Here is a 27,599-nt window from a genome sequence, read left to right on the forward strand (position 1 = left end):
CTTTTGACGGTGCGCCGACCAGCGCCAAACGCAACCTGTTGCAATTTGGTTGCGCTCGGCGCACCGTGAAAAGGACGCATGCGCCGCCAAACGCATACTACGCACGGCCTGCGTCCCCAGTGATAAAGATAGGGGACGCAGGACGCATTCAGCGTCATGGAGTTACCGGAGGAGGCGCGGCAGGGGGCGGGGCTTAGCAGCGGCTGTGCGCAGGCCATAGCTGCGCCCTGAAACGCTAATGTGAAACCACCCTTACAGAGCCACCTTGACAGAATGCAGCATTAGTGCTGCACAAGGTGGCTCTTTTACTTAAAAATGTCTGGGGGGGGGGCGACATGTCCCCTTTAAGACTTTGAGGCTGTCGCTTGGAAACTTGGAGCTTCAACTCCCTCCATAAGTTTTCTATAGGATTAAGGTCTGGAGACTGGCTAGGCCACTCCATGACCTTAATGTGCTTCTTTTTGAGCCACTCCTTTGTTGCCTTGGCTGTATGTTTTGGGTCATTGTCTTGCTGGAAGGCCCAGCCATGACCCATTTTTAATGTCCTGGCAAAGGGAAGGAGGATGTCAGACAGGATTGTACGGTACATGGCTCCATCCATTCTCCAATTGATGCGGTGAAGTAGTCATGTGCGTTTAGCAGAGAAATACCCCCAAAACGTAATGTTTACACCTCCATACTTGACAGTGGGGATGGTGTTCTTTGGGTCATAGACAGCATTTCTCTTCCTCCAAACACGGCAAATTGAGTTAATGCCAAAGACCTCAATTTTTGCCTCATCTGACCACAGCTCCCGATTACACCCAGAATCATCCAAGTGTTCATTGGTAAACTTCAGACGGACTGCACATGTGCCTTCTTGTGCAGGGAGACCTTGCCGGCACTGCAGGATTTTAAACCTTTATGTTGTAATATGTTACCAATGGTTTTCTTGGCGACTGTGGTCCCAGCTGCCTTGAGATCATTAACAAGTTCCCCCTTGTAGTTTTAGGCTGATCTCTCACCTTCCTCATGATCAAGGGCTACCCCACGAGGTGAGATTTTGCTTGGTGCCCCAGATTGATGTCAATTAACAGTCATTTTGTATTTCTTCCATTTTCTTACTATTGCACCAACAGTTGTCTCCATCTCACTCAGTGTCTTACTTATGGTTTTGTAGCCCATTCCAGCTTTGTGCAGGTCTATGATCTTGTCTCTGACATCCGTAGAAAGCTCTTTGGTCTTGACCATGTTGTAAAGGTTAGATTCTGACTAATTAATTGAGTCTGTGGACAGGAGTCTTTTTATAAATGTGACTATAGCTGTATTTAATGCAGGTAACAAATTGATTGAGCATCTAACTGGCCTGTAGGAACCAGAACTCTCCATGGTTGGTAGGGGATGAAATACTTATTTCTCACTGCAAAATGAAAATAAATTTATATAATTTTAAACAACGTGATTATCTGGATTTTGTTTTTGATATTCTATCTTTCAATGTTAAAATTAAGCATCCCTTAAAATGATAGACTGTTCATGTCTTTGTCAGTGGGCAAACTTACAAAATCAGCAAGGGATCAAATACATATTTCCCCCACTGTACATGTTATGACCACAATTCATGCTTGAGTTAACCTTTATCTTGGTATGGAAATTTGGGGAAAAAAAATATTAACAAAAAACCTTAGTTCACAAAGGACTTGACCAAGAGCCTGCTTGATCAATTCATTAATATTTCTGTAATACAGTGCACTGTTAATTTATCAATCTCCTATGAAGCACTAACGGAACACAAATGTGGCAGACATGGGGGTCTTCAGAAGGCCTCCATCTGCCTTACTAACCCATCATCACCCTGCTATTGCATCATGCAAGGAGTGGGTCAGATCTTTAAGGTAATCAAGATATGGGTTTATCGTACGAAAATGCTAACATTCTTAACTTAAAGAGAATTATTTAAAAAAATGGACTTTATTCTTAACTAGCTGAAGACCCCGGCGTTGCCTGGGCATAGTACCCACTGTGGTTAGTTATAACAAATTATAATGATTATATTTCACATAAAAACATTTCACATTATATATTCGACACTACAGATTTGCAACACAAATTAACTAAACGATTACCCAAGTATTGATAGTATTTTATTTTCAACTCATTCAAGAGCCTTTTGATAAACATGTTTTTCCATTCGGTGCAAAGATGAACAGATTTTTGGCTGTTCCAACTCTTGAACAGATCATGTAAAGTTGACCATGAGAAAAGCAAGTAGATTGTAAATCAATCCCTACTACTTAAATCGATCCCTTCTACTTTCAAGGACTGTCCCTGAGCATTGTTAATGGACATTGCAAATAGCAGTTGAACTGGAAACTGGAGGCGTTTAAAATAAAAAAACAAATCAGATGGAATGAGTGGAATTCTTGGAATGAAATTGACCTCTCCTTTGGCACATCCTGTTTCTGAGCTGTGTATCTAACCCTAACCTGTGTGATAATATCTGCCGAGCTGTGTACCTAATCCTCTCCTGTGTGATACTTTCTGCTGAGCTGTGTATCTAATCCTATTGTGTTACTGACTGCTGAGCCATGTACCTAATCCTATCATGTGTGTTACTGACTGCTCAGCTGTGTATCTAATCCTATCCTGTGATACCGTCTGCTGAGCTGTGTATCTAACCCTATCCTGTGTGATACTGACTGCTGAGCCGTGTACCTAATCCTATCATGTGTGTTACTGACTGCTTAGCTGTGTATCTAATCCTATTCCGTGTGATACTGTCTGCTGAGCCGTGTATCTAATCCTATCCTGTGTGATACTGACTGCTGAGCCGTGTATCTAATCCTATTCTGTGTGATACTGACTGCTGAGCCGTGTATCTAATCCTATCCTGTGTGATACAGGGCTCCCCCTGCAGTCTGTGTCAGAGGGTGGTCTGTGTTGGCACGGTAATAAAAATTGTGTTATTTTCAGCTTTACAGAAGGGAAGATAGAACCATAGAAATGATAAGAAAAATAGGCCTCAGTTACCACAACTGTCTACAAAGAAAACTGTTGCTGATAGCAACCAATCACAGCTCATTTTTCATCTTTTAAACAGCTCTGGGACAGCATGGCGAGTTTTGAGTGGCGACTTGTGTTTCGACTTTTATGTGGCGAGGTTGGTGTATGTGTGGTGAAATGTGTGCTGAGGGTGGTATATGTGTTGAAGCACGTGGTAGTGTGTGGCGCATTTTGTGTGTGTGTTTATATCCCCGTGTGTGGTGAGTATCCCATGTCAGGGCCCCACCTTAGCAACTGTACGGTATATACTCTTTGGCGCCATCGCTCTCATTCTTTAAGTCCCACTTGTTCACATCTGGCAGCTGTCAATTTGCCTCCAACACTTTTCCTTTCACTTTTTCCCCCATTATGTACCTAGGGGCAAAATTGTTTGGCGAATTGGAATGTGCGGGGTTAAAATTTCTCCTCACAACATAGCCTATGACGCTCTCGGGGTCCAGACATGTGACTGCAAAATTTTGTGGCTGTAGCTGCAACAGTGCAGATGCCAATCCCGGACATACATACATACACAGATTGAGCTTTATATATTAGACTAAAGACAAATTCTGTGTCATTTCCTGAGCCTAATAGGCTGACAATGGGACAGGTATAATGATAGAGAGGGGGATTAGACAGAAGAAATTAACTGTCCTTACACTGATTCTATGCCTCTTAACACCTACCATCTGTCCTACTCTACTAGTACATTAAGCCGCCTGTTATACACTATTCCCAGATGGCGTCCAAAGCATTTCTGCACTAAATATAGTTATAGTTCCTTAACAGGGCTAAAGCCAACTAGATGGGAAATAGAGGTCCTGATTCATTAAGACTGGCGTTTCATACACCAATGAGGAGCGTGCGTGAATAAGATGCACCAAATTCATCAAGTGGCGCACAGCACTTAAAAGGAAATCTGTCAGCAATTTTTTGGTATGTAATCCGAGGGCAGCATGATGTGGGGACTGAGACCCTGATTCCAGTGACATGTCACTTACTGGGCAGTGTGGTGCTATTTCAATGAAATCAGTGTTGTATCAGTAGGAAGTTGTTACTACAGGACTAAGTGTCTTGAACCTCCTTGTCAACTGCTCTGTGTAACCATGCTCCCACCACTTTTCAGCAGCGCAGTGTACACAGAAAGCGGCCCATCAGTGGTGTGGTAGCGTTATACAAAGCTCAATACTTAGAGAACTGCTAGATCTGCAGCAGAAAACAGTGATTTGACAGCAAGTCAAATAAGTGACACATTACTGTAATCAGGGTCTCTGTCACTATGTAAGGAGGTGGCGGGGAACCTCACATGCCTCCTCTCTCCTCTGGGACGCTGTTCACATAGTCACATGCAGCACCTCATTGTTTATGAATGTTTATACACTGTAATGTCATGTGCTGTAATGAGTAATGTAATGTTTAGATATTGTATCTGTTATGAACTGTTTATAGGCTTAGGAATAGAATAGGATCTTAGGTAGTATAGGACTATAGTGGGGTAGAATAGAGTTAAGGACTAGAGATAGAGAGTATTATAGAATAGGTTAGGAGATAGGCAGCACAGGGGCTAACTAGATGGGAGAGTTAGGGGAGTTTAGTCGGATACTTCCTGGTTGTGTCAGCCGGGGCAGCCTGCCCAAGGGCAGGACATGTGAGCAGTGATAGAAGAGCAGAGGATTATAGGCCGTGAGGATAAAGCTGTGGACGGCAGTAAGGGGCCCCAGGCTGGAGAACAGTGTTGACAGGCATCAGCTGGATAAGATCATCCCCAAGCAGGATCCGGGGTCTAGGACCGGGGCAGGAGCCGCAGTGGAAGCGTCCCAAGAGGCTGGTAACAAGAAGCTGGAAACGGGAAGAACAGGAAAGACACGGATTGTCCTGGGCAGTGGGAGCTGCTAAAAGGAACAGGGCCTGTCTGGATGACAGGGAAAGCGCAGGATTTGAGACTCTGTGTGAAATGTGCTGTTTATGGGATGAAGATGCTGCTGCCCAATAAAGCTGTGTTGTTTGAAAAGACTTGCAACAGATATTTTGTGAAACCGGAGTGACGGGACCTGAGGAGAACTGGACAGTGACCATGTTTTGTTGCGCACACAGTAGAAAGGACTTGTTTCATCTGTGAGGCGTCAGGGTGTGGGAACAGTAAAGCCAGTTGCCACGACTACCACCCTGGCCGCCTTAAGGGCCTGTCACACTAAGCGATATCGCTAGCAATATCGCTATAACTTGTGACGTTATAGCGATGTTGCTAGCGATATCGCTGTGTCTGATACTTACCAGCGACCGGCTCCCCCGCTGGTTCTCGCTGATCGCGCGAGAACGTCCAGGACCGTTTCTCGTCGTCAGCTTCCAGCGGTGCTTCCTGCTGTGACGACGAGCGTGGAGCCGGGCGGGAGGACGCAGGATCGCCTAGTGTGACAGGTAAGTAGCGATCCCCGTCCCCAGCGATGTCGCTGGTGAGATCTGCCTGTGTGGCAGCTCACTAGCGACCACTTAGCGATGTACCAGCGATCCTGACCGCGTCATATCGCTGGTCGGGATCGCTGGTACATCGCTAAGTGTGACAGTACCTTTGCACCTACATCATGCTGCTATCAGATTACAGAGCAAACACATGGTGACAGATTTCCCTTAAACAGGGTAACCGATCATTTAATTTCTATTTCATAAACAGTAAAGACAGACAAGGAACGTTGTATTTCCTCTCATCAGAGAAATCTGCTTCTTTCACCTCCTGGACTGATCCTTCAATCTAAGTTCAGTGCTAATAATCTGTATTCAATGAAGACATATTTTCAAACATTCTGCTAAAAGTTCTTCTGAAAATGATAGTTACAGTGCTCCATAAACTTTATAAGAACCAACTGTCATCTTTGAGCTCAGTAATGGAAAAATCTGTATTCAAAGACAGAGTTTACTGAGAATTCTGTGGATGAATGATCAGCACAGGAAGAGAAAGGAGTAGATTTCTCTAATGAGATAGACTACAAAGTTTCTTAGTTTCATGTGTATTATGCATTTATAGAAGAAAAAAAACAAAACATTAAAACAGTTACTCTTAATGAATTTGGTGCATCTTATCAATAGAGTCTGCCTGCTTGCTCCTCCGGTAAAGGACTGATGTAAGTAAAGCTGTCACTTTTGAAGACTGTTATAGACTGGCGTAGCCACACTCCGCACCACTCTGGCTCATCCCTAGCTTTGCCCATTATGGCTGAGCTGGTGGAAAAGTGGCATTTCCAGTTTCTGGTGTAATGATGAATCAGAGCCAGAGAGTTTTAGAAACCATTTGGTGCCATTTATGTTTAAGAGCAGTGTAAGCCGGAAGTCACTTCTCAATGTAAGTCTACGAGGGCCAGAACAAGACCATACGGAGGCCCTCCGACTTACAGCGAGAGCTTGTGCACGTTACCGCCGATCTCTGGTCGTCAGGAGTTGTATCACAAGATGACAGCACGGGACTGGAGCGGCACTGGGCAGAGCTGAAAAGGGCGGCAGATAAGTATAAGACTAGGGGAACTTAGATTATTAGCACCAATCCAGCAGTGAAATAAAAAAATTAATGCTGGAATGTTGCTATAAGACAATATGGCAATTATAACCAGGTCTGTTGTAGCCCAATAGAGCACTGTGTACACTGGGGAGAAGAATAATGCTACAGAATAACTGTACGTCACTTTACCTTCCACCCTGACTATTTGCTTTGGTTGATATATTGTGAACCTGCAGTCTCATAGTATCCAATAGGAAGATCCACTGGTTTGGCCATGGTAAGTCACCTGAAATTCTGCCACTATGGGGACTGCTCCTTACAAGAAATGTCACCGATATAGTGCCTGACCTGTCAGCAAATTTCCTTTATAGTCTTGTCTTCTTAACTCTACCGGGGTTGGAAGGGAACACAGCGGATCATTCCTTTGTACTAAACATTACCACAACAGAGATGAAGGGGTTATAAAGGATTGCCACAGGTAATAGAGTATTACATTAATTTGCCAGCCTAAGTCACAGGCAAACAATCAGAGAAACACCAGTGCCAAGAAGTAGGTCTCACGGAGGAGGATATCCCAGATCGGAGAACAAATCTGAGCATTGTTAGCATTCTTCTGGGGGGCCAATTCACACATGTATTCCCCATTAGTATATAGATCACCTGTAGTTATTTGTAATCAACTGAGAAAACAGAAGCCATGTTCCTGCTCCAATGTCAGTGGCAGAGAACTGCAGGACCGGTCGCCACAGGACCCTCAGACTAGGGCGTCTAAATATTCATATTTTAATTGGCGGAGGATGTTTCATCTAGACACACACACGGCCATATTATTCATAAGGCTGACCAGACTGAAGTCTAGGGGTGCCGCAGGCGGCCAGGGCGCATCTTTATGGAACATTGGTAGGATATCTTCGCAGTTTTTTTTTGTAGACGTTTGTATATAAATTTTTCTAGCAGAAATGCTTCTTTTTAGGGGGAGAGATTTTCCTTTTCCTGAAGCTTTTATTGTAGTCTTTTGATTTAAAAGCATAAACACAAAATGCCCAACTCAGCATAATTAAAGCAAAAAAAGGGGGTCAAAGAGGTGCTGAGCAGGAGGAAGGTGGTGCGGTGGCGCTTGCGCAGATTATGAACCACATGTCACCAAACGGTGGGCACATTCGATTCCCCCACTGCCAGTACATATATTAGCTCCAGCATGGCTTTAGACCACACCTTCTGACGAAGGCACGGCGAAACACGCGTAGGGGCGGCAGGTCGGGGTCAATTTACTACACAAACTATTTAAGCTTAGCCGTACAATTGCACTTTGTCACTTTTTGTTTATGAACAGCAGGCACTTTAGCACTTTTGATATATACATCTAACTTACCCTTCACCTCACATGAGGATGTTACATTTTATTATGGACACTAGAAGCAAACGTTAGACTTTATTAGGATCTTTGGTGCCTACACTTTATTTTCTAATTGCTGCTCTGCTTTTGCACAACCATTAACCTCTCATGAACCTTGTTCTTGTTTATATTAATCATACTTGTGAAATCTTTTGCTGAGCTCTTGCTCTGCATTTACTCTAGTGGTATTTATTATTTATTTTGTACTCTTTGGCTATACTTTGTTTACCATTACCCCCATGAATTGTCCTGCTTTGGTAGAGACACTCTGTTTAGTACTTTATGGTTGAATATACTCTTCGACCCAATTTTTTGGTTTAATTATGCTCAGTTGGGCTTTTTGTGTTAATACTGCTTTTTGAGTTCTAACCTATTACCTATTCTCCTGATACCTGCCTTGGAAACACTCTTGTTTAACTTCTGATTTAACAGTGCCTAGTTTAGAGCGGATTCTATTAGGATCTGGATCAAAGAATTGACTTGTGCCCTCTCTTATCCATTGGCTTGTTCTATTTCGAAATGACTCAGTGTGAACATAGCCTTACCAGTGCCCTAAGGCTCCAATTGTTAAAGGCACTTTGCACCCGTAGCATTATATATAAATATATATGCATTACAGTTGAGCGACAGCATATTAGTGTCGGGGTTGTGATTGTGAGGTCATGCCACATGATCCCATATTGCATCTTCATGAGCAGTACAGTCTAGTCATGACCTTGATCGTGATTGAATGCTCCAGCAGGTAGTTGGGACCCGTCATAAACGAACAAATGGCAGCCAGCATGTAACATGCACAAGTCAGGACTTAAGAACTAAACCAGAAAAACTATTGCTCTTTGAGAAGAGAGGTTAGCTGACCTTATGTCAACTGGGCATTGGTGTACCCATAAATGATGGCGCAAATTCTATCTCCAAAGTGTTTGAAGGCGAATTTTACATGGACAGTAACTGAGCTGACAAATGCTCTTTCCATAAAGACCAAGCTGTCATGGGGTGAAATACTGAAGTACCAGAGAGGGACTGAAATACCTGAAAGCTCAAGGGCCCCGCCAGGAAATAATAGGGTCCTACATATATACTCTATCTCACTCTGACCTGGAATTCCTTTCTCGATGATAGCCAAGTCATTTTGATATTATTGAGTATACTTACTGTCAGGTACAATCTCAAAGTATGGCTTCCCTTCCTCCACAGACGTGAGTGTAGCCAATTTTCCCTCCAGCATTTCTCCATCAATAAACTTTCCATACATGGCAGTTCTTCCGTCTGAGTAAACATAAGCTATCTTCTCACTAGTCATCTCCCCATCTTCATTCACTTCTCCGACAAGGCTCCCTCCATCCTGTAAGAGAATGCAACCAACACCTGCTTGCGTCAAAGAAATTCAGTAAAGTAGACATGTTAGTGGATTCTCTGCTTTTACAGGAACCTGCCCAAACTGTCAGAGCTTGGCGGCACAATTATTCTCGGAAGTGCTCTGGCGTTTTAGAGAAAATAAAGTTAGAAGATTTGGCTGGTGAAGAGACTAGTCTGGTGCCACATCTGACCGATTGTCCTCAGCACCACTACAGGCTATTGGAATATGTATACACCAGGAGAGACCTGTCAAAGCGCATCTGCTCTAACATGCCAGAGCGTTCAGAGAATAATATACTTGACGGAAGCATTGCAGCTAGTCCGAGACTCCTGCTGACCGCAGTTTGGGATCATGAATACCTGACAGATTCCCTTTTCGAAGGTTACCTGTCAGCTGGTTTTTATACCTCAAACTAATGTTCTCTATGTAAAGTCACTGTATGTGTATGTTCACACTGGGCATTTTTGCTGCTTTTTTATGCTAATGTTCTGCTGCTTTTTACAGTACCAGCAAAGCCTATGAGATTTCAGAAATCTCATGCACACACATTGGTTTTTTGTGTCATCAGGATCTTGTACTTTGCTGCGTTTTTTGGACATAGAGCATGTCACTTCTTGCAGCGTTTTGGCAGCGTTATTCACCCATTGAATTGAATGGGTGTTGAAAAAACGCTGCAAAAATGCTGCAAAGACGCAGGTATCATTATTTGCAGCGATTTTGCTGCTGAAAAGTCAAGGACATTAGCATGGACAAAGAGGAAAGAAAACGCACCAAAAATGCACCTAAACCTGCGCTTTTGCTGGAGATTTTTTTTCTGCAGCAAAACCTGATCGTGGCAGAAAAGAAACAAACAAACAAAAAAAAAAAAAAAACAGCAAAAATGCCCAGTGTGAACTTACCCTAACGGTGATTAAAGCCAAACCGTTGTTTTTGAAACCCAACACTGTTTTTATGCAAATGATCTGAAAGTGTATGGGTGGGCACTACATTTCCAGCTCTCTGGCCTCTCGCTCCATTGCCCTCCATCTGCCTCTTGTCAGCGACTGACATGCCACTCTTCTCTTTCCCACCATGCAGATGTGGTCAATCTCTGAGGTGGCATATGAGCAGTAAGATCCTGATGATGTAGCGAGGGCTAGACTATTGATTTGCACATGCGCCTCCCAGGAAATGACAGTGACTGTGCAAGATGTCAGGCTAAAGGCAAGGGTGACCTGTTTGAACTGACAGGCGGCAGGTGGATGGGGAATATGGAGAGGGTGGTCCTGATCTATTAGTGTGGCGCCTGACTATAAAGTGCGTCACTCTCGTTCTGGAGTTATGTCATACTCTACACATATAATTGATTCCAATAAGCACCATGATGTAATACATTCATTTCCCCCTTGGTGGTGCTGTAGATGAAGCAGCCACCTTCCTCATTAGATCACAGTCGATCCCTTTGATGCAAGAGGTCTCGGCAGCGAGACACAACATTAGCAGCTATGTACTCTGTTTAATGATGGGTGAATAAATACATCAGCTGCATTACGGGCCGATTTGCAGCATGTTCACACCACATAAGCAATCTGAAAGAAACTTCATCAAATTGACAAATGTTTTTTGCAGCACACCATTTCTACATCACAATACTGCGTTACTGCAAATATTAAATTTGCTTACTGGATAGTAAATCCAACAGACTCCATGTCGTATGTTGTCTCGATATTGGCCTTTAAATATTAATTTTCCATTTGCATCATATTCTTGAGCAGAGCCATTTAATTCTCCATCAACATATGTACCATGCAGAGCACCACCATCCTCATACGTGTACACCCCTTGTCCTTGTAAGGCATCATCAACATAGAAACCTTCCAAAGTACTAAAAAAAAAAATAAAATAACTCAAATTATTATCTGAGTAGTAATGTAAAACTGTGCATTCATTACATGTATATGGAGCCATATAGCAACAGTGTTTCGCCATGTGTGCTCCATCAGGTTCCATGTGGACAGAGATATTCTTCACTAAAATACAGGTGACAGCTACTCTTCCTGACCTCCTCATTCATGTGGATCTGTGATAAAGGGTTATTCTTAACACTTAAAGTTAACTTCTGAATGTTAAAGCGTAACTCCAGTAATAGGGAAAAACAAATACAGTGCAAAATAATTGTTTTTCTGGGTATATGCTGTCAAGGAGGGGACACCAGAGAGACCACGCAGAGTCCCACTGCTGCCACCAATTTGTCAAAGATCGCAGCCAGGGAGGTCGGGCAGATCCACCTGCTGTTATCTTTGGAGCGCACAGCCCTCTAATGCCCCCTATTGTCCAGGCAATTACACGATTGACTGACAATCAACAGAAGATGCCACAGGCTGTTTCCACTAACAGGCCGGTTATCGGGAAACTAACAGTGAGCATATGGTATATACACCTCCACTTTCAACGCTTGGAATATATCCCCGACGCAATCACTGCAAACTCCACGATAACCAGAGACTACTCGTTGCCACCACCAGTCGTGTTCTACAGACTGACTGAAGGCCCGGTTCTGGCTCTGGTAGCGTATGTCTACTGGGGTGCACGTTAAAGAACAAAAGCAACAGAACTCTTAAAATTTTATATTTAATCCAAAACGATAGGCAGTGTTTATAAAAAAAACTATACAAAAGATTTTACAAAGGGGACAAAACAATACAGCATATTCAGTTACATAAAATAAAATGGATAAAACAAAAGAAACTTATTACGCTGATCACAGATATGATTCAGCCTAGCGAAGGAGAGTGTTTCATTTGAAAAAGAATACTTTTCCAGCACTGGGTTCACTTCTTTAGGCCGGTTTCACACTTCCTGATATTTTTGGTACCAGAGATATCACTATCCGTGTGTGTAATACTTGTGGCACACATGTGGCAACCGTGTGCCGCATCAGTGCCACATGCACTGACGCCAGAGAAGCAGCGGTACAGTAAGCGATGTTCCCTGGTGTTGGGTGCTGAAGACGACTCTCACTCTTCCATATTCTGCCGGTGATCAGCACAAGCAAGGGAGAATGGTGAGAGATGTATTCATGTATAACAATGACAGCAGGTGTCGGCTGATGGAGCTGATGCTAAGCCTGCTGCCGCTAATAGGAGGCGGCTGATGGGAGCATTCATCACCAGTCGCCTGTGCTATAAATAAAAAAAAAACAAAAAAACGGTGTGGATTCCCCTGCATTGTCTATAACCAGCCAGGCAAAACTGAAAGCTGGGGATGCAACCCTCAGCTGTCAGCGTTAGCAAGGCTGGTTATCAAGAATACAGGAGTCCCCATGCTGCTTTTTTATTTTAATTATTTAAATAAATAATTAGAAAAAACGTCGTGGGGTCCCCCCACTTTTGACAACCGGCCTCGCTACAACTGACAGCTGGGGGCTGGTCTTCTCAGGCTGGTAAACGGCCATGGGATATTGACCGCCCCAGCCGCCCAGAAAAGCCACATCTATTAGATGCGCCAATTTTGGCGCTTTGCCTGGCTCTTCCCACTTGCCCTTTAGCAGTGGCAAGTGGGGTTGATGTCACCTTCGTATTGTCAGGGGACATCAAGCCCACGGCTTAGTAATGGAGTGTTGTCAAAAATGGGGGTGCGGGTGGTCCACACCGTTTTTTTTAAATTACGGTATTAAAATAATTTAAAAAAACAGCATGGGAACCCCTCTATACTTGATAACCAGCCTTGCTGAAGCAGACAGCTGAGGGTTGCAGCCCCCAGTTGTAAGTTTTGCTTGGCTTGTTATAGAAAATACAGAGTAACCCACGACGTTTTTTACTTACTGTATATAAGCACAGTTTTTCAACACATTTTTTGTGCTGAAAATGCCCCCCCCGGCTTATACACGAGTCATTGTGACAAGATGGCGGGGGAGGGGGAGCAGCGGGTCACAAGAGGCAGGAGCCAGCTACTGTGGCTGTAACTGTGTCCACTGCTATAGAGAAATAAATATTCACTGCACTGGCAATGAATATGTTAATTTCTCTTATAGCTCACACAGTTACAGCCTTCCAGCAGCTCCTGCGGCTGGCCAATCATGTGTCCCCCGCTCATTAGGGTAATGAATATTCACCTCTCTCCACTCCCATAGGTGTGGAGTGAGTATTCATTCCCCTAATGAGCAGGGACACGTGATCGGCCGGCCGCAGGAGTTGCTGGCACCGGAACAAGATGCTGTGAGGGTGCACAGGGAAGGTAAGTAGGATGTTTTTTTTTTTTTTTTTTAATGCTTTTCTCATGGGGGCCATGCATGCAAGGATAGCAATAAGGAGCCATGCAGACAAGTATGAGAATAGGGATCCATGCAGACAAGGATGGGAATAAGGATCCATGCAGACAAGGATGGGAATAAGGATCCATGCAGACAAGGATAGGAATAAGGAGCCATGCAGACAAGGATAGGAATGAGGAACCATGCATACCAGGATAGGGATAAGGGGACAATGCATACCCGGCTTATACTCAATAAGTTTTCCCAGTTTTTATTTTTATTTTTTGGCAAAATTAGGTGCCCCGGCTTATACTCGGATTGGCAAATACACGAGTATAGATGGTATTTAGAGCACAGGTGGCGGGTGATGAATACTCCCATGAGCCACTCCTGCTGTCACTGATATTAGCGACAGTAGGTGTAGGCTGAAAGGAGTAATAAGCTCCATCAGCTGCCGCCTGCTCACATTGTTATCACTTGAATATAACTCTCATTAATCTCCCCTGCTCTCACCTATTGCCGGCAGATCAGGTGAGAATGATGAGAGCTCTCTTCAGCACTTGGCACCGGGGAACATAGCTTAGTGTACCACTGCTTCTCAGGAACTGACATGTGTCACACAGATGACATGTTTTGCGGCCCGTGCTACCAGTAAAAAATGGACAAGTCTAAGTATTGGTCACATGGACACACAGTTCGTGGAAACCCACTGACATTTGCACACACTTGAATGGGTCTACGTGTGCAAGTGTCTCCGGTACATGTGAAAACTGTCACCGCATGTACCGGAGACAAGGATGTGTGAAAGAGCCCTTAGATGTTTTTTTGGGAAAGTCTAATCTGGCCTTTCTTTTTTAAAGCTGATTAATGGTTTGCCCCCTTTGGTGAACCCTCTGTATTTGCTCTCATGAAGTCTTCTCTTTATGGTAGACTAAGATACTGAAACACCTACTTCCTGGAGAGTGTTCTTCACTCGGATGGATGTTGTGAAAGGGTTTTTCTTCACCATGGAAAGGATTCTGCACTGATCCACCACAATTGTCTTCTGTGGTCGTCCAGGTTTTTTTTTTCTTTGAGTTCCCACGCTCACCATTGTGCTCCTTGTCTATGCAGAATGTACCAATCTGTTGATTTGGCCATTCCTTCCATTTCTGCTTTATCTGTTGGATTTTTTTTCCCAGCCTAATGGTGGTCAGTTTCTCTTCGATTGAGATCTCCATTGACTACTTGTTGTTGGTTCAGAGCAACAGCTTCCAAGTGCAAATACCACACCTGATATCTGTTTAATTGATGATGGATTAACAAGGGAAATGTTCATGCAACCTATTAAAGAGCTTTTAAGATAATTTTAGCATTACTTTTGGTCCCTTTAAAAAGAGGCGAATACAGTCTCTTGCAGAAGTATTCACCCTCTTTGGCTTTTTACCCATTTTGTTACTTTACAACCTGTGTTTAAAAATTGTTGTAATCTGATTTGTGTGTGATGAATCAGCATTAAATAGTGTATGCTGGTGAAGTGAGAAAGATATAGGCATAAATTAAATTTATGGGATCAAATAACTAAAAATTGGCATGGGCATCTGAAATCACCCCTTTTGCTTTGAAGTCCCTAAAAATTTCAAGTGTAAAGGCCCCTTTACATTTAGTGATGCACCAGCAATCCCGACCACGATATGACCCGGTCAGGATCGCTGGTGCATCGCTAAATGGTCGCTAGTGAGCTGCCAAACAGGCAGATTTCATTAGCGACACAGCAGTGATCATTATTTACCTTTCAGACGCGGCGACCATGACGTCCTCCGTCCACGTCCACGCGTCGCTCGTCGAGGCCAGCCGGAAGCCCAGCAGTAAGCGCCCGACGAGAAATGGACCTGCGCGATCAGCTACAGACAGCGAGGGAGCCGGTTGGAGGTTAGTATCACACATAGCGATATCGCTAGCGATATCGCTGCTGCGTCACAAAATCGGTGACACTTTAGCGATATTGCTAATGATATCGCTATGTGTAAAACCCCCTTAAGCAATTATTTTCATAAGTCACATGCTTAGTGAAATGAAGCTCACCAGTGTTCAATCTAAGTGTCCCATGGACTGTCAATATACACACACCTTTTGTGAAGGGCTACAGAGGCTGCAACACCATTAGCAAGATGCACCACTAACCAAACAATACCATGAACACCAAGAAGAGATCCAAACAAGTCAGGGACAAAGTTGTTGGGAAGTACAAGTCAGGGTTGGGTTATAAAAAAATATCCCAATCTCTGATGACCTCCTGGAGCACCAGTAAATGGAAAGAACATGGTACCATAACAAACCTGCCAAGAGAGGGCTGCCCGCCCACCATAACTTTTAGATCGGCAAGGAAGGTATTAATTAGAGAGGCAGCACAAAGACCATAGGTAATTCTGAAGGCGCTGCAGAGTTCCCAAGCAGAGACTGGGGTATCTGTCCATTCGACTACAATAAGCTGTACACTCCATAGAGGTGGACTTTTATGGAAGAGTGGTCCAAAAAAAGCCTTTACTTACACACAAAAATAGTGAGGCTCGTTTTTAGTTTGCCAAAAGATGTAGCAGACTTCCCAGTTGTATGGAGGAAGGTGCTGTGGTCAGATGAGACCAAAATTGAACTTTTGGCCATCAAGGTAAACGCTATGTTTGGCACCAATCCAACAGAGCTCATCACAAGAACACCATCCCTACACTGAAACATGCTGGTGGCAGCATCATGCTGTGGGGATATTTTTCGACAACAGGGACAGAGAAAATGATCCGAGTCGAGGGGAAGATTGATGGTGCGAAATACAGGAATATTCTTGAGCAAAACCTGTTTCAGTTTGTCTGTGATTTGAGACTGGGACGGAGGTTCACCTTCCAACAAGACAATGACCCAAAGCATACTGATAAAGCAAGATTCCAGTGGTTTAAGGGGAAATGTGTAAATGTTTTGGAGTGGCCTAGTCAGAGCCCAGATCTAAATCCAATTAATAATCTGTGGACAGACTTGAAGATTGCTGTTCACCAGAGGAAACCATCTAACTTGAAGGAACAGGAGTAGTTTTGCCTTGAGGAATGGGGAAAAATCCCAATGGCAACATATGGAAAGCTCAGAGACTTCTCCAAAGCGACTTGCAGCTGTAATTGCTGCAAAAGGAGGCTCTACAAAGTACTGATTTTATGGGGGGTGAATAGTTAGGCACACTGATGTTTTCAGTTATTTTGACCTATTTGTTGTTTGCTTCACAAAAAAAAACAAGAAAAAAAACAAAACAGATGTTCATATGTGTAGGCATGTTCTTTGCATAAACAGATGCAAACCCTCCAAAAAAAGTGAAATTTCAGGTTGTGAGGTAGCAAAACATTGAAAATGCCAAGGTGGTAAATACTTTCACAAACTACTTTACATATTGAAGAGGTATAATTCCTAAAACTTTACTCCAATTAGCATGTAAATACCCTCAAAGTACAGCTGAGAGTCTGCACTTTAAGCCCATACTTAAGCCCATATTAATTATATAACTGTATTTTGAATATGTTTTATTACACAACTAAAATGACAAAACCTGTGTTACTGTCTAAATATTTCTGGACTTAACTTAGCTGTACCAGGTAGGACAGGGTTAATTCCTAGCTCTGCAGGGTTTGATTAGATGCACCTGTCTAGTTTTTTAGTAGAACCAGGGCCTGTGTTCAATAGGTGTGACAGTCTGCTGAGTGGAGCAGAGTCGAATGTGCTGGAGCTGGTGAGTGACCAGTCAAAATGTGAGCTGTACCTGAGAGAGAGAGAGACATTCTGGGGTCTCTGTCTGACTGGAGACTGCATGGGTCAGCTAGGAAAGTGGAGTACTCTGTTTATGGGAGTTGCAGCATGTTCAGTGTAAACTGTGCACAGGGTAAGCCCGCACTAACATATGTGCCTGCTAAATCAATTGTTTACATGCTGTGATCCTTTGTGCTCAGAAGAGGCTGTTTTTGACTTGAAATCCCTTTAGAGTTTTATGAAAAACTAGCTGAAGAGCCCGGCGATAGTAACTAACTGTGGTTAGGTATATCAAATTATAATTATCCTCCATCCCATTGTCCCGTGCCCATATACCCATCATACATATCCTCCATCCCATAGTCGAGTGCCCATATACCCATCACACATCCTCCATCCCATAGTCAACCAGTATGACATCATAATGAGCGGCGGGGCTTGCAACCTATGATGACATCAGCGTCGCCATGGCAACCATTATGACATCATAATGAGGGGCGGGGCTTGATAAACACTTTTTCCCCATTATGTAGATAGGGTCAAAATTGTTTGGTGAATTGGAACGCGCGGGGTTAAAATTTCGCCTCACAACATAGCCTAGGACACTCTCGGGGTCCAGACGTGTGCGTGTGACTGTGCCAAATTTTGTGGCTGTAGCTGCGACGGTGCGGATGCCTATCCCGGACGAACATACATACACACACTTGAGCATTATAAATTAGATAAAACTGCACCGGTCTGCACCAAAACGCATTACCTGAGTGAACGCAACCTAATGTCTAACAGAGTGACTGGAAAATAAATATAACACTAAACAGCATTCCCTTTTAGAATAGAAATGTTAAAAAGGGTTGTATCACTTTATTAAATGGACAAAATTACAAACTGCTTATAAATAAGTAGCAGCTTTGCAATTTACCTCTTGTTACAAAGTCTAGCATTTGAGGCTAACATTTCATCTTATAGTGCTACATAGTGAAGATGGGAGCCTGGACCAGAGGAGGACGCTTTGTCTCCTGCACAGCTGAGAGCAGCCATGTGGCTACTGTGTGACATCCTGCAGTCTAGCTCCCCATATTACTGGAGGTGCAGATTAGACACATTCTGATCTGAGCTTGGGAGTTGTGTGACAGTTGTGTTTTCTTCCGTTTGCAATGTTTCTTGATGAATACAAGATTATGGCAGAATACAAATCATCTACAATTTGAGCCTTGTCATTTGACAAGTGTTCAAGTTTAGGTTTAGAATAAGCTACAATATATTTGATTTTCACAGGCTTAATGTTATGGAGGCATTCATTTGCTTTTTACTAAACTCAGCTGTGCCGGCAGCGATCCATACAACTGCTCAGTCTTCAGACAAGAAACCTCTTGAGTAGTTTCCTGGCTATTGATGCACTAGCACGTACGCGCAGCATTTCAGGATCCAACATACCTGGCTGTGTTCATACAGCCAATGCCAGATACCTGCTGCCCACGGATTGGGAAGTATGAATCAACCGTAACAGATGGTGTATATTTATTTTATTTTTATTTTAAAGGATTTTCTCAAACGTTATCATTTGGATAGATCATTGATATTTGAAGAAGTTGAGCTTCCAGCATCAGCTAAGTGAACGGGGCACAAGCTTTTCTTCATTTATACAGGCACAGCACCGTACATATGGCTGCGCCTGGTACTGCAGATTAGTCCCAGTCACTTGGATGACTGCCCTTCTCATCTAATCAGTGGGGATACCGTGAGATCAACTCTTAAAAATCTGGAATGACCTCTGATATATTGAGACACAGTTATTACATACAATGCCCCAGACGAGTTGTAATATGCATTAAAAAAAGATAAAGGCACTAGTCTTTTCTGCACTTCTAGTTCTGTAAAGACTTTGATAGATAAAAAAAAATTCAATAAAAATTACCTTCCATCAAAGAAAAAGAATTTCCCACGACCATTTTTTTCCCCATGTACAAAGTGTCCCTCAAAGCGATCTGTGGAGCTGTAGCTAACAGTGCAGAATCCATGGGGCAAGCCGTCATCATCCAGTTGGCCTGTAACACACAGAGAAAGAAGAAGATCAAATTGTTTTTGCCGCCCCTAGGTTTATTAGAGAATCATATAGTTATGAGCGCTCAAACATTGCAGGAGCTCACCTGTAGTGGTCATCTTCTGCTTTTTAATGTGTATGGATACCAACATATTAAAAGGTTATGCTCATAGCATATCTTAGTAACACCCTATAATAATAGTACTTTTTATTTCCATAGAGCCAACATATTCCGCAGCACTTTACATTTTAGAGGGGACTTGTACAGACAATAAAAGACATTACAGAATAACAATCACAAATCAGATATCTAGAGGCGTGAAGGCCCTGCTTACCATCATTTATGGTCCCCTCTTCACTGTACAGAGACGCCCTCACCATCTGCTGTGCAGAAACTGCAGCATTGTCCCACTCAAGTGAATTTCATTGGCTGCAGTTCTCTGTACAACCAGATTGCTAGGAGAGGCGCTGTACAGGGGAAACGTAGAACTTCGGACGCAATGCTATGACCCCATCAGTCTCATAATTGGTGGTGTACCAGATGCCAGAACCACACTGATCATAAAATTGAAGTATAGCCCTGTATTTATAAGAATGGGGACAGTGTTCATAAAGTCTGTAAAGCGCTGTATAAGTGAGTAAAATATCCCTTTAACTATGACCATAAAATATAGTACATAGTATAAACACAATTTGCATACGCTACATTTCTAAGTCTCAATCTGAAAACCATTGAGATTTATACATATGTATAATGCCCACCTGATCCTATGATACACGGAAGCGGATGCGCTATAGAAAATACATCATCAGGTGTGATTTACAATGCATGCTATGAGTAAACTGAGTTGGATGGCCAGTGAGAAGATTTTAAGGCTACCACAAATGTATTTCCTATAAACCAAAGGTCCTTCCACAGGTTCAAAGACCACACTGAACGTCAGGCTAAGGCCGGGGTCACACTTGCGAGTGTGATGCGTGAAACTCATGCGAGTCTCTCGCATCAATACCCGGCACTACCGCCGGCACGCAGGACCGGAGTGTGCGGCTGCATAGAAATACATGCAGCCGCACATTCTGGTCCCAAGTGCCGACGGCAGTGCCGGGTATTGATGTGCAAGTTTCTCGCATCACACTCACATGTGTGACCCCGGCCCTTCAGTCATTATCTCTCCGTGAAGCAAATGGGGTAAATTACAGCTGGCTCCCTACTGCAGATGGTGCAGGCTCAGCTCCTGAGGCCACGACATGCAATACGTTGCAATAGATAGATAGAGAAAATGAAAGAACAGAACATACTGGAGGGGAAATGCTTTATCATGCATCCAGAGAGTATTGTGACTGCTGGCCATAACTCAAGTTATACTCTCCCTGGGGCAGGGGGACCCTTACATTTTTTTCCCTCTGGCCGTATTGCCAGTAAGCCGGCCACACATGATTTAAACTCCATTTGCCTGTAGATTACCATTAGATCTGCAGGCAAATAACTTTTTTTGACAGGTGACATGTTCCTTATATCAGCATAGATCCATACTGATACATTTTAGGGCCTGCTCACATCTGGTTTTGGCATGGGCACTTGGAAATCTGATATAAATGTACAATGTGTCCAGAGACCGCCATACGCCTTGTTAATAGAGGCAAAACTGGTAATAGAGCGAAGAACCATAAGATATTAGGTCTTTGAAGGTCATTTGAACAGTGTTTGGATGTAACCAGGAGGCTGAATTCTTGAGACTAGTGAGGGTCTGAAGCACAAGGCAGAATAGTTGGATACCTTCAGAAATCAACCCTTTAACGACCTGCCAAAAGTTTACAAGCACGTAAAAAAAAAAAAAAAAAACTGTTGAAAGTCACTATTTCCAAATCCTGATAACATATCGTCAACACATTTCATCCACTGTCCCCAGCAGTATATTATTGTCTAAGCCCTTCATCACTCACTGCCCTAATCTCTCGTCTGTCTGCTGTCGCAGCATAGCAGCAGATCTCGATTGTCCACCTGTAGGATTATTGTCATGGCTGCAGCCTGTCTGAGAGGTAATACACAGGTACTAGCATGTAAGCATCCTTAGAGAACAAGGCGCTTATTTACTAGACTCTAATCGTACATTTCTATAGGGTCTACACATCCAAGATTGTATATAGCTGGAAAAATACTTAAGAGTCATTAACAAGCAGAGGTTTATTACAAGTCATCAGTCGGATTACAATTAACATGCTACAAGGTCACAATAGCTATATTCATAGTTTGCCAGCATATAATCCCCATCTGCAGAAAATACCTAGTGCTACTGACTGTGACAGGAGACGGGGAACTCTTATACCCTTGCAGTGGATAGAGATATCAAAGTCAGAGCACCCTTCTGATCCTGCAGAGGCAAAACTACGTCTGCTTGCAGCATTAGAGCGCACGGTTTTAGGAAAGCAGCCGACCTGACAATCTTCAGGAACACCCCCCCCAGCAGGAGACATGGAGGCAGGGTGGAGGTGCGCTCCTGAAGATAGAAACCGGGACAACTTCAAATTACTCCAGAAGTAAAAGTAAATATCCACCAGTACAGAAACGTCCATAAACTCGGGCATCAGGCTGCCCCATCCCGTTCTTTGTTTATTAATGCATTATGATCCAGACAAGGGGTGTGATAACTTCTAAGAGGGCCACTGATTAGATGTCATTATTCCCCCCCACTACCTCTTTTGACATTAACCACTTGGTACAGATAAAGTATGCATTTTAACATAATTGAAAATTAAGGGTTAATTCGTAAAAAAAAAAAAAAAAAAAGCAACATTGCGTCTTTATTTCTGATCCATAGAAAATACGCAATTAAAATCCACCTGACATGACTGCAGTAGTCACTAGTCTGTGATCATGGTACGTGGATTTTAATTGTCTCTTTATTTTCTATGGATCACAACTAAAAAAAACAATTTTAAGAATCATGGATGCGCTGCAGTCCTCCATGATGTACGATGGTGAAGGTTCACAACAGGATTGGCACTCCAATCTCTAACAATAAAAGATTAAAAAAAGACGTGTTAAATTCACAATTGCTTTTCTCCTAGCCGTTTATGCATATTAAACAGCTGCACTTTTACATTAATTGTATTTACTTTTGCCATTATTAACAACCTGTTGTTAACATACATTCCTTGTAGATATTCTTTGTGAATCAGAACTCAACTGTAAGCAATAGAAAGAATATACAGTGCCTACAAGTAGTATTCAACCCCCTGCAGATTTAGCAGGTTTACACATTCGGAATTAACTTGGCATTGTGACATTTGGACTGTAGATCAGCCTGGAAGTGTGAAATGCACTGCAGCAAAAAAGAATGTTATTTCTTTGTTTAATTTTTTTTTAAATTGTGAAAAGTTTATTCAGAGGGTCATTTATTATTCAACCCCTCAAACCACCAGAATTCTGTTTGGTTCCCCTAAAGTATTAAGAAGTATTTCAGGCACAAAGAACAATGAGCTTGACATGTTTGGATTAATTATCTCTTTTTCCAGCCTTTTCTGACTATTTAAGACCCTCCCCAAACTTGTGAACAGCACTCATACATGGTCAACATGGGAAAGACAAAGGAGCATTCCAAGGCCATCAGAGACAAGATCGTGGAGGGTCACAAGGCTGGCAAGGGGTACGAAACCCTTTCCAAGGAGTTGGGCCTACCTGTCTCCACTGTTGGGAGCATCATCCGGAAGTGGAAGGCTTATGGAACTACTGTTAGCCTTCCACGGCCTGGACCGCCTTTGAAAGTTTCCTCCCGTGCCGAGGCCAGGCTTGTCCGAAGAGTCAAGGCTAACCCAAGGACAACAAGGAAGGAGCTCCGGGAAGATCTCATGGCAGTGGGGACATTGGTTTCAGTCAATGCCATAAGTAACGTACTCCACCGCAATGGTCTCCGTTCCAGACGAGTCCATAAGGTACCTTTACTTTCAAAGCGTCATGTCAAGGCTCGTCTACAGTTTGCTCATGATCACTTGGAGGACTCTGAGACAGACTGGTTCAAGGTTCTCTGGTCTGATGAGACCAAGATCGAGATCTTTGGTGCCAACCACACACGTGACGTTTGGAGACTGGATGGCACTGCATACGACCCCAAGAATACCATCCCTACAGCCAAGCATAGTGGTGGCAGCATCATGCTGTGGGGCTGTTTCTCAGCCAAGGGGCCTGGCCATCTGGTCCGCATCCATGGGAAGATGGATAGCAAGGCCTACCTGGAGATTTTGGCCAAGAACCTCCGCTCCTCCATCAAGGATCTTAAGATGGGTCGTCATTTCATCTTCCAACAAGACAACGACCCAAAGCACACAGCCAAGAAAACCAAGGCCTGGTTCAAGAGGCAAAAAATCAAGGTGTTGGAGTGGCCTAGTCAGTCTCCTGACCTTAACCCAATTGAAAACTTGTGGAAGGAGCTCAAGATTAAAGTCCACATGAGACACCCAAAGAACCTAGATAACTTGGAGAAGATCTGCATGGAGGAGTGGGCCAAGATAACTCCAGAGACCTGTGCCGGCCTGATCAGGTCTTATAAAAGACGATTATTAGCTGTAATTGCAAACAAGGGTTATTCCACAAAATATTAAACCTAGGGGTTGAATAATAATTGACCCACACTTTTATGTTTAAAATTTATTAAAATTTAACTGAGCAACATAACTTTTTGGTTTGTAAGATTTATGCATCTGTTAATAAATCCTGCTCTTGTGTGAAGTTTGAAGGCTCTAACTTATTTGCATCTTATCAAACCTGCTAAATCTGCAGGGGGTTGAATACTACTTGTAGGCACTGTAGTTCAAATAACTACAGTGCCTTGCGAAAGTATTCTGCCTCCTGGAACTTTTCAACTTTTTCCCACATATCATGCTTCAAACACAAAGATACCAAATGTAAATTTTTGGTGAAGAATCAACAACAAGTGGGACACAATTGTGAAGTTGAATGAAATTTATTGGTTATTTTAAATTTGTGTGGAAATTCAAAAACTGAAAAGTGGGGCATGCAATATTATTCGGCCCCTTTACTTTCAGTGCAGCAAACTCACTCCAGAAGTTCATTGTGGATCTCTGAATGATCCAATTTTGTCCTAAATGACTAATGATGATAAATATAATCCACCTGTGTGTAATCAAGTCTCCATATAAATGCATCTGCTATGTGATAGTCTCCGGGTTCTGTTTGATGCAAGAGAGCATCATGAAGACCAAAGAACACAACAAGCAGGTCCGTGATACTGTTGAGAGAAGTTTAAAGCTGGATTTGGATACAAAATGATTTCCAAAACTTTAAACATCCCAAGGAGCACTGTGCAAGCGATCATATTGAAATGGAAGGCGTATCATACCACTGCAAATCTACCAAGACCCGGCCGTCCCTCTAAACTTTCATCTCAAACAAGGAGAAGACTGATCAGAGATGCAGCCAAGAGGCCCATGATCACTCTGGATGAACTGCAGAGATCTACAGCCGAGGTGGCACAGTCTGTCCATAGGACAACAATCAGTCGTACACTGCACAAATCTGGCCTTTATGGAAGAGTGGCAAGAAGAAAGCCATTTCTCAAAGATATCCATAAAAAATGTCATTTAAAGTTTCCAACAAGCCACCTGGGAGACACACCAAACATGTGGAAGAAGGTGCACTGGTCAGATGAAACCAAAATTGAATTTTTTGGCAATTGGCAACAGTGCCAAACGATATGTTTGGCGTAAAGGCAACACAGCTCATCGCCCTGAATACACCATCCCCACTGTCAAACATGGTGGTGGAAGCATCATGGTTTGAGCCTGCTTTTCTTCAGCAGGGACAGGGAAGATGGTTAAAATTGATGATAAGATGGATGGAGCCAAATACAGGACCATTCTTGAAGAAAACCTGTTGGAGTCTGCAAAAGACCTGAGACTGGGACGGAGATTTGTCTTCCAACAAGACAATGATCCCAAACAAAGCAAAATCTACAATGGAATGGTTCACAAATAAACATATCCAGGTGTAAGAATGGCCAAGTCAAAGTCCAGACCTGAATCCAATTGAGAATCTGTGGAAAGAGCTGAAAACTACAGTTCACAAACGATCTCCATCAAACTTCACTGAGCTCGAGCTGTTTGCCAAGGAAGAATGGGCAAGAATTTCAGTCTCTCGATGTACAAAACTGATAGAGACATACCCCAAGCGACTTACAGCTGTAATCGCAACAAAAGGTGGCGCAACAAAGTATTAAGGGGATAATATTGCACGCCCCACTTTTTGGTTTTTGACTTTCCACAAAAATTTAAAATAACCAATAAATTTCATTCAACTTCACAATTGTGTCCCACTTGTTGTTGATTCTTCACCAAAAATTTACGTTTGGTATCTTTATGTTTGAAGCATGATATGTGGGAAAAGGTTGAAAAGTTCCAGGGGGCCGAATACTTTCGCAAGGCACTGTAAATAACAGAGTTCCTTGTACAAGAAGTGACTTGTCTTCACGGCAGGTTAACATACAGTGAGCGCAAGCATATTGGGATATTTGGACACTGTGGTTATTAAGACGCCTTTTCCATCTCAATCAGGGGCTTTCATGAAGCACCCAACATGGGATGCAGATGAAACCCTGTTGGAGCCATTAAATATAATGAGAAACAGACTCAGTTTGACCTTTTTATGGCAGCGTTTGTCTTTTATGGTAGCTACAGTAACACAATGAAATGGAATATTATGTCCCCTTTAAAAGTCCTCCTTACACTTCATGGCTCCATAGGGGCTCTGTCTGAAACGAGCAAAGAAGGGTCCGACATGGCGTGCAAGGAAAATACAGAAACCACCGAAGCATTAGGCGGCGGAGGACATGACTTTGGGAGGGGTGGACCTTTAACTCCTGCAGTTTTGTTTGTATAGCGGTGTAGACATTAAGCAAGAGTGATGTTGCTTGAAGAGGAAGGAACACAGTATGTCAGTGCCTGGTGGGTTACTATGAGCAGGGTGGGTTATATAGAGGCGGTAACTGTCTCTCTACCTCTCTCACCGGATGACCTGAAGGAAACATCACTCACCCTCCCGCCCTAAACGGTCCTAAAACGGTTTAATTATTGCTTGTATAACAATGAATGCTTTATTCTGTTTAATTAGTCATTGTATATTTTGTATCAGGTCCTATTTTATTATGGCTATAAAGAGTTAACATTAACCTCTTAGCTCAAGGGAACGCACTCCTTCAGTCACGGTTCCCTAGAGGTTTCCTCCACAGAGGTTTTTCCTCTCCTGAGCGCTGTAGGATGACTGATTCAGAGGTTTGCCAAGTTTACTTCCCTTAATGCTTTTGCAGGGACTTCTAGTTTATAAGTTTACAAAAGTCATTTATTATTATAAAAAAAAAATATGGCTAAAAGTGTCAAATGTGACTTGGAATTTATAATCCGTCACAGTTTTGTGGTTTAGGAGTCGGGTGAAAGTTGTGGACAAGTTAAGGTGGACTCATTTTAACTAATAGAGGAGGTAAAAACCTCATGGTGGTGAACAGGCTCGGCTTTGGTGGCCAGCTTCAAGGATGTTGTAATGGTAACGTCAATCAGCGGCGGGCACAGTGGCTAAGCACAGGAGTGAGAATAATAGGGTCATTGGTGCCCCTTTACTGCTGTCTGTCCTGGTGCTGTCAGACAGTTGAGGGTATCACAGGACTTGTGAATCCCAATGTACAAGCACTTCACCTAACTCCTACTGTGATTGTTTAAAGGGAACCTGTCACCCTTTTTTTCGGCTTGCAGCTGCTGGCATAGACATCGGGGGCTTATCTACAGCATTCTGTAATGCTGTAGATAAGCCTCAGATGTAACCTGAAAGATAAGAAAAACACGTTATATTATGCTCACCGGGGTGGGCGGTCCGGTCCGGTGGGCGTTGCAGTCCCGTCAGGCGCCTCCCTTCTTCATGCGATGACGTCCTCTTCTCCCGTCCTGTAATGGCTCCAGCGCAGGCGCACTGCTCTGCCCTGTTGAGGGCAGAGCAGAGTCCTGCAGTGCGCAGGCATCGGGAGAGGTCCGGCGCCTGCACACTGCAGAATTCTGCTCTGCCCTCAACAAGGCAGAGCAGTGCGCTTGCGCCGCAGCCATTACAGGACGGGAGAAGAGGATGTCATCGCATGAAGAAGGGAGGTGTCGGACGGGACCGCAACACCCATCGGACCGGACCGCCCACCCCGGTGAGCATAATATAACGTGTTTTTCTTATCTGTCAGGTTACATCGGAGGCTTATCTACAGCATTGCAGAATGCTGTAGATAAGCCCCCGATGTCTATGCCAGCAGCTGC

The 27,599-nt window shown here is 43.3% G+C and overlaps 1 protein-coding gene across 4 annotated transcripts in view; it reads right to left on the reverse strand.

The window, feature by feature from the left end:
* SETD7 (SET domain containing 7, histone lysine methyltransferase) overlaps window positions 1-27,599 on the reverse strand; it is a 69,528-nt gene that overhangs the window by 34,361 nt on the left and 7,568 nt on the right. For 2 of the 4 annotated variants that reach the window (XM_073572124.1, XM_073572122.1), the window contains exons 2-4: window positions 19,173-19,302; window positions 10,927-11,128; window positions 9,060-9,249 (exon numbers count right to left, since the gene is read on the reverse strand). In XM_073572124.1, the coding sequence (XP_073428225.1) occupies window positions 9,060-9,249; window positions 10,927-11,128; window positions 19,173-19,302 (522 nt within the window). Of the gene's footprint in view, window positions 1-9,059; window positions 9,273-10,926; window positions 11,129-19,172; window positions 19,303-27,599 lie in introns of all 4 variants that reach the window. The other 2 variants (XM_073572126.1, XM_073572125.1) reach the window with 1 other exon arrangement.

This window comes from Dendrobates tinctorius, unplaced genomic scaffold, assembly GCF_039654945.1.
Source record: "Dendrobates tinctorius isolate UK_male_01 unplaced genomic scaffold, ASM3965494v1 ptg000030l, whole genome shotgun sequence".
NCBI lineage: Eukaryota > Metazoa > Chordata > Amphibia > Anura > Dendrobatidae > Dendrobates > Dendrobates tinctorius.